Source organism: Talpa occidentalis, unplaced genomic scaffold (genome assembly GCF_014898055.3).
Source record: "Talpa occidentalis isolate TD23 unplaced genomic scaffold, MPIMG_talOcc4v2.1 talOcc4.9, whole genome shotgun sequence".
NCBI lineage: Eukaryota > Metazoa > Chordata > Mammalia > Eulipotyphla > Talpidae > Talpa > Talpa occidentalis.
Window position 1 is genome coordinate 34,997,485 of NW_023605305.1, and position 13,438 is coordinate 35,010,922.

Genomic DNA, 13,438 nt, shown 5'->3' on the forward strand with positions numbered 1-13,438 from the left:
AAAACAAGACCACTCCTTAGTGGTCTGAACGCGATTAAAACATGAGCAATAACCCCAAACCCTAAACATCCTCCGCTCTTAATGCACAGGAGGGGATGCTGTTTTTTTTCCCAAACCATTCACAGTTTTAAACGCAGTCTCTTCCAGGAAAATTACTGAGATGCCCAGTCACAGAATTATCTCCAGTTACTGACAGCATATAATCCAAAGTAAAGTCCTCTATTTCCTTAAACCTTTTGTCCAAATCATCTATCAACTCTCACTGAATTGTCCCACAGTTCCTCACAGTGTGCCTCCTTCCTCACTGCAATCAGTAATATATACCCCACCTGCTCAATTACCACTGTGTCCCTGGTGCTGTTTGGTTAGAAGACATGGACAGACTTGACAAAATTCACTGAGAGTTGGAGGTGGAGTTCACCAGGAGAAATCTAGTCCAGCTGTATTTCTCCTTACTACCTACCACTCTTTTGGTTAATGTCTACTTTCCCCCCCAATAGAATGAAATCCCACCAGAGCAGAGGACTTGACGCCATGTTCACAGCTAATTCCCAGTACTTAGGTAGCCGGCAAAGGATGGAAGTTTAAAAAAGCATTTACGAACAAATGAATGAGGGGCTCAATCTTGCAGGCTCCCTTTCATGTCTCCGCTGCTCCCAGTTCGTGTGGCATACAGAGCACAACTCCCCTCCATAAACCTTCCCCCAACTAAATCTCCACTCACTTCGGGGATGCCCATCCTCTCTAGGAATCTCCTCCCTTGAGCAAGCTTCTTTCGTTCGCTGGCCCCCTCCCACACCCAGGCCCCAAGACCATGCCCTTCTAACGCACCTAGAACCCACCTGTCTTCAACATCTTCCCCTATCCCCAGACGCTCGCAAAGTCAGGCTCCGCTACCTACGCTTGGAGTGGGCACTGCGGTCACCGACTGCGCATGTGCGGAAACCCGTCGCACACGCAGGTACTCTGACAAGTAAAGAGTTGCCTCGGAGTTTCCGTCCGGGTCTGGGTAGCCTTATGCTGCCAGGAAGTCAGGACAGACTAGCCGGAAGGAGAATCCGCGCGCAAGGCTTTATGGGAAATGTAGTCCTAGCGCTCCCGAGGCTCTACCTCGTGCGATCCCATATTTCTTTTGATCTGCACATCCTGCATTCACGGCCCAGTAGTACTTTCTGCTTAGAATTTAGCTTCGGACCGCCGGGAGAGATTAGTCTGGGGTGGACTTCTTGTTCCCATAACACCCTGCTGGGCCCGCGGCGCCTGCTGGGAGCTGTAGTCCCCGCCCTGCTTACTGCGTTCGCCGAGGGGGAGGGCGGAGCTGCCGGCGGCCCGGGCGGGCTGGCAGCTAGAGTGGGTGCGATAGCCGCCTCCGCCTTTACCGCCTCCGCCGTCGCCTCCTCCGCCCGGGCCGTTCGCTGCTGCGCGGGGAGAGCGAGGCGGGGCCGCCGGGGCCGCCATGGAGCCCGACTCGGTGATTGAGGACAAGACCATCGAGCTCATGGTGAGTGTGGCCCGCTGGACCGTCCGCTCTTCCGTCTGTCCGTCCGGCCCCGGGCGGGCCTGCCCACCTCAACGTCCGGCGCGAGGCCGGCCCTGGCCCTTCCCCGCCGCCACGGCCCCGACCTGGGCCCCCTGGCTTCCCTGGCCTCGGGCCCAGCGCGGTTCCTCCGGATCCCTCGAGATCTCAGGCCGGTCTGAGCCCGGCCCCCTCCGTGCCCCTCGTTCTCCGCCCTTCCCCTCGCCTGTCTCCGGGTCAGTTTCTCGGACGACCCTCGCTCGCTTCTGCTGTGGCCCTGGGTCATCTTCGCTTTAGCATCTTGTTTTCCTTTTCTTCCGAGGGGATTTTGTCCTCCTCTATTTCTCAGACCCAGGCCTGCACCACTTTGGCAAGCCCCACTCGGGTCGAGTGAGATGATGGTGGAAGGGGGTACGGAGGAGATCGGTCAGGGCCTCGGCCTCCGCGCCCTAGAAGGGTCTCAGCACCCGCTTCCCGACCTAGGGCTTGACTGTTTGGATGCCGAGATAGGCCGTACTGGGCTGGGGGTGGGGAACTTAGGATTTGATGCTGTGACGGATAGACGGGCCTCTTGTCCGGGGCCCCTGTGATGTCCGACTTCTCGGACAAAGGGTTTCCTACTCGGCCAGGAGGGATGTTTGCATAGCAAGGCCCCAGGTGCTCTGGATTCCATCTCCTAGGAAAGGGAAATCGTAACTTCACATTTTCCAGAGCTGCTTTGGGAAGTGGGGGAGGGGTTGGGAGGGAGGGGGAGGATAATCTTCACTATCGCTAGTTCATCTCCAAAAAAAGGGGGGGGGGGCGAATTCTAGGCTCCTGGGGTAAGGATCACTGTTGTGTTAGAAATCATTGGTAGCCAGGCCAGACTCCCTGGCCCTGTGAGCACCCCAACCCTCTTCCGTCTTAGGACTTGGAGCCAAGAGGGGTTTTTAGAAACAGGACCATGTGGCGAGTAAAAGCCAAGAATTTGCTACTTGGCGGATGATTTGGTGGAAGGAATGAAATATGGCAGCTATTACCTGCCAATGTGAACGTTAGGGAAATCAAACTGGGCTCTTGAGAGTTGGGAGGAGGAAGTCTTTGCTTCAGCGAATGGACTAGCCCAGGGTTTCTTCCTGTGGAAACCTTGACAGTTTCTTTGTATCTTTCCTAATACAGTAACAACTTCTACCTCAGGGTTGAGAGGAAAGGTGAAAGAATCTACTTAACCCAGCAAAATGTTTTCCTAAGCAGATTTTCTCCAGTGTGAAATGTTTATTGAGTCAGTGATTCCACTGGGTAGGGTCGGTGACATCAGAGCCACTTCCCCCATTTAATGCTATAAATAATAAATGGTGACACTGAAAGTCTGTTGGATAACTGCATGGCGTCTGTGGATGATGGTATCTAGGGAGTTGAGATGCATGTTTTAAAAATGGAAGTATGGTGGCATAAATACAGAGGCAGTTTAATATTTGCTACCCTTTGCATAATTCACAGAACTAGACTTCTCCAGCATTCTTAAAAACGAAGGGGGGAGAAAAGCCCTGGCATTTTCTGTGTGTGTGTGTGTGTGTGTGTGTGTGCGCGCGCGCGCGCGTGCATGTGCATGTGTGGGAGTAGGAATACCCACCTTTGCTTCCTAAGGGATACTGCCACTTGTGGGTTATTTTATTTTCATTTATTAAATATTTTTTCCTTTTCAGCATAGCTTATCAAACTATGATAAGTATAGTCAAGCTTTTGATTTTTTGCAGATCTTGTAGTGGATTATTTTGGTAAAATATCTTAAGTGGAATTACATATAGTACATACTTCTATGGATGTACATATATATACTTTTAACAGGAGAAACTTCATATGGAGAAATTATAACTTGGTACCTCTTTGAAATTGCCTGTTTTGTGCGCCTTCCATTTCCATTTATTTTTTTTTAAAAACCCTCAGTCTTTATTTTCAAAGGAATTAGAAGATATATAACCTATTCATTGTCTCTGAATGACTACCTATATTAAAAAAAAAATCATTGGCCTTAATTTACTGACTTTCTATGCTTATAAGTTATAAAAAAGTTTTGATTTTCCATGATTGCGCTTATCTATGATCTGAAAAGATACTTCTGTCTTCCTGGGACATAACACATTGGGGTTCGGAGAAAATTTAACAGAGTTTAGTAGCTATCTAGATTATTTTTAAAAATGACTTTTCATATATACAGATTTTGATAATCCCTCAAGAGTGATACCAGTCAAGATTCTGAGGCAACCCTTTTTATAAACATAAGTATTTTAGTGTGGTAGATCGTACAGATACCTATTTAGTAAATCCAGTATCAGATGTAGAAATGATACTGCCTTAAAATCTAATTGCATGTGTTTTTTAGTACTCATTGCATTTTAATTACAGTTTCCAGAACTAGGTCAAAAAAATTTTTTTACACTGGTTTCAGAATAACATGATTGGAGGTAGGGGAAGGGTTTTAAGCTTATGATATTTTGAGATTTTTTTTTTTTTATGAGTCAGCAGCCAGTACTCAAATATTTGTCATTGTGCTTCTTGTACCGGTTTGGTACTTCATGGTTATTAACAGGGTATCTTTCATTTGATATTCTAGAGCTTAATGTATTAAAGAAAGGAAACAGTTTACTTGGATACTTCTTTCTAATTTCTTAATCTTCAACTCTGCCTTCTTTGATTTTAAGTCTTTCTCCGTTTATTCCCTGGCGCTTTTTTTTTTTTTTTGGTGGGACCCTCGCGGGTGGCCAGGGATCAAATTGGTGTTGCAGAGGCTGCGGGCAGCCTCGCAACCCAGCGCTCAACCGCTGCGCCACCAGGGGAGGCCCTATTCCCTGGCGCATTTGATAACTTTGCTAAGAAATAAGCTTGGTGAAAGCAGAATAATTAAATCTCCAAAATATAATCATAATCCCCATTAAGGGGGGGGGGCATCTTTGTTCTTAAAACCTACTGCATAGGGTTCAGTCTTTAATACAGATTATCTGTCTGTCTACTCATGATTCAGACAACTGAATTTACAATTGCTGATGGTGAATAATTTAATCACCAAATGACTGTCATGGCCTTACGTTGGTCCAGTACTATAACTAGTTTGTAGGGCTCTTTTGCAACTGTTGACCTCAGTAAGATCAGCTTTATTATTAATGAGCTGGGAAAATAGTAGCCCATTTTGGAAATTGTATACAGTGTTCTCCAGGCTATGTCTTCTGCGGTGGCTTTCACTGGAAAGAATGAAAACTACTTTTTTTATCCCATGCTTGAGTTAGGAAAATAAATTGATAGTCAGGGACTCATTACTAAAAAGCACCCAAAGTTGCTAATTGGGAAAGGTTGATTAGTTCTTTCTGTTAGAAGATAGTAGAAGCTAATGTTAAAAGTTTAGTAAAGGGGGACTCCCTGGTGGCACAGGGGGTTAAGTCTCAGCACTCTCAAGCTATTGGCAGCCACTGCAGCACGGAGTTCAATCCCTGGCCAGGGAGCTACCCACATGGTGCAGCAGACCTCTCCGGTCTTGCCCACTGCTCCCCACTCTGTCTCTGGTGAATCTGTTATAGAGCAACCCCGATATTAAACGGGTTCCTGGCTGTGGGTCCTCACCCGCGCGCTTTAAAGGGACTTATGAATACTCTACTACAGACACACACAAAAGGTTAATAAAAGGTTTATTTACAAGAGAAAAGGAAAATGTACAACTCAGGGAGAAAATAGGGAAATAAAGTCTTTAATGCGTCCTATCCGATCTGACGAGGACCTGGAAACCCAAAGTCACTCTCAGAGCTGGCCAGACGCTGCGAGCTGGCAGAGAGCCAAAAATGGGGGATCCCCAAAGCCCACGTGTCTGCCTTTTCTATCCACCTGGCTGCTTAACCCCACCCTCAGGTCCCAGCCACCTTCCCTTCGGTGGTGATGGGATTTGGAGTTCCCAGTGTCTTTGGCTTTGACCTGGGGTGGGGGTGGAGTCCACAAAGCCTATATGGAATTAGCTTTGGGACATCCTTTTCCCCCTAACAATTCCTCTCATTCCCCCCCCCCCCACCTCTGGCCTATACCCCAGCTCTTTTATGCATGAATGAAATAAATCTTTAAAAACAAAAAAGTTTAGTAAAGGTAACCCCGGCCCCTCTGGATGTAAGCACATCTCTCCCTCCCCCTCATTCCCCTTTAGACAATGAATGGGCAGTTTATACCCTATTGTTAACTGTTGAATGGACCCCTTCTTTGCTAAGTGACCTTGAGTGAGTCATTTCCCTTTTGTGTTATCTTTCAGTGACTGTTATTTGTTGATGTAATATAGGTAAAAATATATTGAACGTTATTAAGAAGATATAGATATTATATTTAGAGCTATTGAAACAGTAAAAGTAGGACACAAGGCCAGGGAGATGAAAGGAACTGGTAAGTCAAGCTCTTGAGAGTTTTTCTCTTTTTGCCCATTCTGTCACTGGCTTTCTAAGTGAAGTGGGACTGTTTAGTGACCCCTTTAAGAAATTGGAGCTTACTTTGTCACTGTCACTTATCCTCAACTACCTCTCTTGAAGTGCCCAATGCAGATTAAATCGATGAAAGTTTAAGTAGGGTCCCAAAGAAAGAAAACACATCTTTCTAAGACTTCAGGGACCTGCTTGAAGAGACTGTGGCTCAAATACAAAATTTTTACCCCTGATTTTTGAGTAGGTTAAGTGTCCTCTCAGAATTCTCAAGGATAACCATGATCGTGCACATCATCAGTGAGCTCTTGGTCCCTGACTGCTCAACTCAGAAAGAGCCAGAGTGGGAGACAAACTAGCACATTCATAGAACAGCATATATATCCCCTTGAATAGTGTAATTGAGCCTCTGAATTCTAGAAACAACTTTTCTGTGCTATGATGTACCTGGGACCCCAGGTTCCACCTGGTGATATTTATACTCTTAAGGTAAGGAAAGCATTTCAAGCACTACTTATTCCAATGATAGCCCACCTTCCAGTTTTCCTTTCCACGTTGTTCCTTTGCTCTATATTCTAGTCACTGTGGTGAGGAAGGTTATGGTTCCTTAGATTCTGCTCACACTATTTCCTTTGTCAGCACTGATATGAACTGACTTAAACCCAGGTATTGAAAACTACAGATATTTATGGAAAGGATCTAATAGTTGGCTGTCTGGCCAAATCAGCTTAGTTCAAATCTCAGTAATCTGCTCTTCCATTTAGGCTGATAAGAGTCCTGTCCACAAGCAAAACACAACTTAGATGCCACTGTTGTCAATTTCTATTGTGGTGACTGATACCATTTTATTTTTATAACTATAGTACTGCCTACATGATACTCTTTGTTAAATGAAAAGAATGAATTCTGGCACTTTGTATTTATCTTGGAGCATTTGACTTATTTCAGGCTTGTAGTTTCCTGTTTGTGTCCCTTACTGAATTATAAACTCTTCAGTGCTTTTTTATAGTAAGTGTTCTGTAAGCATTGAGTTAAAAATTTCTTTGCATGCATTATTGCCTTTTGCCAATATCTTAACCATCCTCTTTTTCTGGAAATTTTCAACTCAATCACTAATTCTAACAATCTGTTCCTAATTACTATGGGACTTATCATACCTTCCTGTTTATCATAAAGACTTGTGATTTGTTTTAACTTCCTCTCCAGAGGCTATATCTGATTGTGCTTTGAGTCCTTTTACAACCTTGAGCACTTGGGTACTCAATAGGTATTTATTGATTTAAATTTTTTTTTTTTTAAAATTTTTTTTTTTTTAATAGAGGCATGTTTATTTATTTATTTATCTGTTTGTTTGTTTGTTTTTGTTTATACATGCACTGGGTACAGTCAGAAGCGCGGGAGGGTGAGAGAATTCACCAGAGCCAGAGCGGGGAGCAGAGCAGGCAGAAGGACCGAAGTACACTGCTGAGGGGAGCAGCGGGCGGCAGGAGAGGTCTGCGCGCCATGCGGGACCCTCCTCCGGTGGCCGGGGAGCAGCTGGGGATCGAACCGGCGCCGCAGAGGCCGCGGGCAGGTTCGCAACCCAGCGCTCAACCGCTGCGCCACCGGGGAGGCCCGGTATTTATTGATTTAAATTAACATTGGGTTGTTGTTTTTTTTTTTAATGCTGTGAAAGAAACCTTTTTAAGATTTCCTTTTAATAACCTTAAGACCAAGGTGTAGATGAATGGAGAAAGACTGGTAAGGTAGAAGAGGAGGCTGGTGTGTGGCACACGGACATTCATAGAGCTTTTAACTGTTATTTACAGACTTTTTATACACTATATGGATTCATTTGCACACATCCCAGAGAGTGGTTGATAGCCATATATTGAGGAAATCAAGTTCCCTTTTTATCTGTGAACTTGCCAAACAGTCAATAAGTGCTAAGGATTCTATGACCTTAGAGAAGCATGGTGTGGCAGAAAGGGAGTGCATGGGCTTTAAACACCTGGTTTCTATCCCCGTTCTGTGACCTTAAAGTTAACCTTTCTGTGGTTCAATTTCAGTATCTGTGAAATTAAGAGGATGGAGTAGTAGGTACTGCTTTGAGTTGTTGGGAGGATTATGAGAGATACTGTGTAAAAGGGCCTTGCAGAGGCTTGTCTCTCAGCAACCGCTTGCTGTACTAACTTTCCCATGTAGGGATCAAATTTTGTAATGCAAAATCAAGACAGATGGTGTGAAGGTTTTAACTTTTCTCCCTGAGCTGTGCATGTATTGGTTTGTGAAGCTTTACAGTTGTTTTTAGCCATACTTTTAATGAAGCAACTTTGGGGGAAATAATAAAATCATAGAACCAGTATTATCTTGGAAATCTGGGAAGCACTGTTACAGTTACTAAGAACCCTAAATTAAACCCACCCAGACCTGTTTTAGGTATCTTGGTAGAGACAGGTCATTAGTTCATGTAAACATTAAGCATTGTGGCATGTTTAATCAGTTTAGGCTAGGAAATTATGATTTTTAAGTCCTTATTCATGGTTTAGCAAAGCTGATGATTTTGACCTTTAACAGAATAAGCACTGAATATTGATACAAGCTTTCCTTCTGAGTTGTATTGTTCATTGAATTAGTTGACAAAAGGGGAAAAAACCTGTTGGTCCAGAATATGCTTGTTACCCTCAGTTAACTAAGTTTCTGCTAATCACAATTGCCTAACAGGAAGTTTGTCTTTGTAGGCAAAAGAGAGACAAACCAGGAAGGACCTGATGGGCCAGTAGGGTATCTCTAACCTGGATCTCATTTTAACAAAATTCAAAGGTTGCAGACTTCCAGTGATGTCAGCAGGAAGCATTTTTAGGAAATTCCCTCTCAGGGTTCATCAACATTGAAGACAATATGAAGACCAAACTTGACAGAAAAAGTTTATCAGTAGAGATATACAAATGTAAGTAATGAAGATAGGAATCCATTCTCCTAAGTATCCTCTGTTCCACAAAGAAAAAGAAAAATTGAATGAGAACTCTAGAGAAAAAGGAACTTGAGTAACTTTTATTTTTAAGAGTTAAATTGAGAACATTTAACCATTTTTGAGAACTAATAACATATATTTGGTTCTAGGAAAGAGAAAGGGGCAGAGAACAGGAAGAACTCAGTTCTTGCATTCCAGACCTGGCATCTGTTAAATCTTTATATCTCTAGCATAGGCTGCCACTAATTAGGCATTCAATAAATGTTTATTTGAAGGGAAGGGGGAAAATTAACTCACCAATATAGGGGAAAGGCCTCATGATTCAAGAGTTTCAGAAATGAGTCTTTTAAATTATTATGGTTATGATTTGTTATAACTGTTCTGCATTTTGGTCAGAACGGTAAATTATTTGAAAAGCAGAGTATATTTCTTTATCAGGTAACTACTAGTCATGGCGCACTAGCTACCTCTATAAAAATTGCATTTCCAATATATTCTTAGGATCCAGAGTAATATGTAGTGGGAAAAACTTGAGCACTCATTATTTGCTTGACCTCTTAAGTTGTGGGTATGCAGCTTTTCCCAAAATCTGATTGTTAGGGTAAGGTTAGTCACACACTGGTCTTTCTGTCACTTCTTTTGCTTTTGCCTACTATGTGAAAAACCAAGAACATCTTTAATCATTGCCTGTGGACTATTAAGAAATCTTGGGATTTAAAAATCCCTTAGTTTCAACTGGATTTGAGGTTCCTTCTCCATAGACATAATCTTTGTTACTACATACACAGACTACATGGGCACCATTTTTTTTTTTAAACTTTCCTAAAGTTTTCTTTTTTTTTTTAAGATTTATTTATTTATTTATACAAGCACTGGGTACAGTCAGAAGCACGGGAGGGTGAGAGAATTCACCAGAGCCAGAGCGGGGAGCAGAGCAGGCAGAAGGACCGAAGTACACTGCTGAGGGGAGCAGCGGGCGGCAGGAGAGGTCTGCGCACCATGTGGGACCCTCCTCCGGTGGCTGGGGAGCAGCTGGGAATCGAACCGGTGCTGCAGAGGCTGCGCGTGGCTTCGCAACCCAGCGCTCAACCGCTGCGCCACTGGGGAGGTCCCTAAAGTTTTCTTTTTTAAAGATTCTATTTATTTATTTATTTATTTATTTGAGAACCGGGGTACAGGCCAGATGTGCAGGAAGGTGAGAGGATTCGCCAGAAACAGAACGGGGAACAGAACAGGCCAACTGACGAAATACACTGCTGAGGGGAGCAGCGGGTGCGACAGGAGAGGTTTGCTGTGCCATGTGGGACCCTCGCCGGCCAGGCGGCCAGGATCGAACCGGCGCTGCAGAGGCTGTGGACAGCTTCACAGCCTGTGCCACCAGGGGAGGCCCTACTTGGGCATCGTTATAAATAATATAGTATTTTAGCATCAGTATGGTGAACCTTAGAATTGCATGACTCTTTGTTAATAAAAAATTTTTTTAGGTGACAAGATCTAGGAGAGCTGGCCCTTTGAGAATGGCTCAACTGGTTGAGTTGTATTTTTTTTAGTGGGGGAGGGGGCTGAACTGTTTACTCTTCTGTATTGTTGTAGTTCTCTATTTGTATGTTAATTATTTTAGCACCTTTGAGAATAAAGCCTGGTTTCTTCTGCCCCTGGAATCCTCCCTTTGTAATCCTTGCACTTGGGGGACTGCAGTGTTTTCTTGAAGGGGCATGTGGATACATAGTGCTTGTGGGATTTGGGGAAGTTCTTTCTGCTCATCTTTTTTGAGAATTAAACATGGGTAATGACTGTAAAGGGTCCATGAGTAGCCCTTCAGTGAAGATAGGTATTGTAATAATTACAGGGACATTTGGGCAGTCATGTGGCAATTGAAAAAGTAGCAAGTTTTATCTGTGTCCTTCTGTTGAAGTAGCCTTTTTGTTGGTCACAATTTTTTTGAGACTTGCAGTCTAATGGAAAAGTTGATAGGGTTGTAAAAGAATGTTGATACAATGTGAAATGGGCTATGTATTTAAAGGTTATTAGTGTTTATTTAATTTTCCCTAGTTTACCCTATAACTGGTCCCTGCCAGGGATTGGCCTTTATTTCTGAATTAGAAGTTCGCCTTTGAAAAAATAAACAAAATAGACAAACCTCTAGCAAGGCTCACCAAGAAAATAAGGGAGAAAATTGAATGAGAAATTTGCTTAAAATTATGTCATGTATTTTAAAATGGACTGTATTTCAGCTAAGTTTTGAGGATTTGGCAAATATGTGGATTTGATGTCTTATTTGTAGCAAACTAGAAGATTTCTTGTTAAGTGCTTAAATAAAATGTCTTTATTGGCAGATATCTGAGTCCTCCCATATTGTTCATTTGTATGTCTGACAAATTTTTTTGTAATGGTGGAGGAGGAGTTGTCTTAGAAAATGGCTAAGAAAGTAGTGTATGGCAGTTGAATGGTCAGGGACAATTTATATGGAACGTAGAGTTAAGTTTTTAGCTTTTCTCATTTGGAAATTGCATGCTTTTTATCATGAGTAAATAATAATATTAGGGATGTTTCCTGCTTTGCTGTGTAGCATTTCTTATCCTTCACTTAACTCAGAGGTGAAGGAATACCTTTTTTGTCACATAGCTGGCTCAGGGGTTAAATTTTTCTGTGCCTCAGATCCACCACTCCATTGACCCTGCCTTCCATCTGCTGGTGGCTGTCCTTTGCCGCTGGTGCCATGGTGGGTGTATGGATTGCTTTCTGTCTTTCAACAGTTACCGAAGTGCATGTTTGGGATTTTGTTGAAGAAAGCTGGATACAGTAAACGGAAAGAATCTTGGAAGCTGCTTGACTGCTGTCTTTTCTCAGACTAGTCTGAAAGGGAATACCCCCATTCATTCTGGATTGGTGGATCTGAAGTACAAAATATTTTCCAGGTAAGCAATTACCCTGTATTATTTTGTTATGTGGAACTCAACTCATTGAAAGAAACGTGAAAAACAAAATTTCTTTACTTTTTTTTTTTTTTTTTTTTTTTATAGAGGCATGCTTTATTTATTTGTTTGCTGGTTTGTTTGTTTATACATGCACTGGGTACAGTCAGAAGCGCGGGAGGGCAAGAGAATTCACCAGAGCCAGAGCGGGGAGCAGAGCAGGCAGAAGGACCGAAGTACACTGCTGAGGGGAGCAGCGGGCGGCAGGAGAGGTCTGCGCGCCATGTGGGACCCTCCTCTGGTGGCCGGGGAGCAGCCGGGGATCGAACCGGCGCCGCAGAGGCCGCGCGCAGCTTCGCAACCCAGCGCTCAACCGCTGCGCCACCGGGGAGGCCCAATTTCTTTACTTTTTTCTATTAATAGGGGTTGGAAGAAATGTTAGATATTGTGTTCATGACTAGGGTGTGGCTTAGCAAGGATTATGTAGCATAATTGCTAGTGAAAACTTTAAGTGTAAGAAGCCTAGTGTAGAATATATAGCCATAGTCTAACAGGGAATACAGTAAACAAGGGGTTTTTGTTTAGGGAATAGCTTGTAAAATAAGGAAAACAATTGAAAAATTTGAGGCATTAGCACATGATTTCTAGTTAATACCTGGTCAAAGAATTTTTTTTGTAGCTAATATGTAAAGAGGTGGTCTTTTGTTATGCTTACGCCCTTTGGAGGATATTGCCAATAGCGGTATAGTGACACTTAGCATCTGCTGAGTGTCAGGCACTGATGTAGGCTCGTGACATAAATTTCTTATTTTACTGACACATCAGTTTTCCTGTATTTTACAGATAATGAAATGAAGTTCATGATCATTAAGTCAGTGCAGGTTGTTCAGGGTCATATAGCTATTAATTGGCAGAGCCGTGCTCTAAGCTGGGTATGTGTGTCTTCATATTTTCAAATTGCCCATCTGCAGGAGCAAGTTGCGATTTTCCACAGTAAGCTTCAGTTCAGAGAACACATGCTGGATTGCTGTTTGGCATGGTACTTTAATTATATTTGATGCTCTCCTTACTTAATGAAAACTTGTTGAGTTCATCAAGTGAACATAAGTAACTTAGGAAGTATAAGAGAGTCAACACATTCAAATTTAAAGCATATTTTATACTGGGAAGTGTCATTGCTCTAGTGAACTCAAACTTGTATCTTCTCAGTTCCTCTATTTTTATTGGTTATTTAAATGTCTCAGTTACTTGTTATGTAGACTTCTTTTGACTTGTGGTTTATCAGCCTTGTAAGACATTGTCAGACAACTCTCTTGCAAACAGGTGTTTTTTTTTTTTTTTTGGTATTTTATGTTTTCTCCATATTACCCATTGCCTTTAATATTTAAAGCATTTCTTTTTATCATAGACTGGCAATCTGATTTTGTGATTATTCTTTCAGTTTACTTCTTTTATACTTGTTAATATTTCCTCTAGGTGAACATACTTCATATTTGCCTTCTTGTTGTAATGGTAGAAATAATAGTAGTTAACACCAGGCCCTTACCCTGTATTGAGCATGATTCTGGGCACTTTATATGTATAAACTCATTTAACTTTCATAGTAATCCATTAGGTGGGTGCCATTATT

The 13,438-nt window shown here is 42.8% G+C and overlaps 1 protein-coding gene across 6 annotated transcripts in view; it reads left to right on the forward strand.

Annotated features, from left to right (window-relative positions):
- The first annotated feature begins 1,083 nt into the window (after positions 1–1,083).
- Positions 1,084–13,438, forward strand: part of FBXW11 (F-box and WD repeat domain containing 11) — a 124,502-nt gene continuing 112,147 nt past the window's right edge. For 3 of the 6 annotated variants that reach the window (XM_037500156.2, XM_037500157.2, XM_037500159.2), the window contains exon 1: positions 1,321–1,501. In XM_037500156.2, the coding sequence (XP_037356053.1) occupies positions 1,457–1,501 (45 nt within the window). In that variant the 5' untranslated portion in view covers positions 1,321–1,456. Of the gene's footprint in view, positions 1,502–11,649; positions 11,812–13,438 lie in introns of those variants that run through there. The other 3 variants (XM_054691297.1, XM_037500158.2, XM_054691298.1) reach the window with 3 other exon arrangements.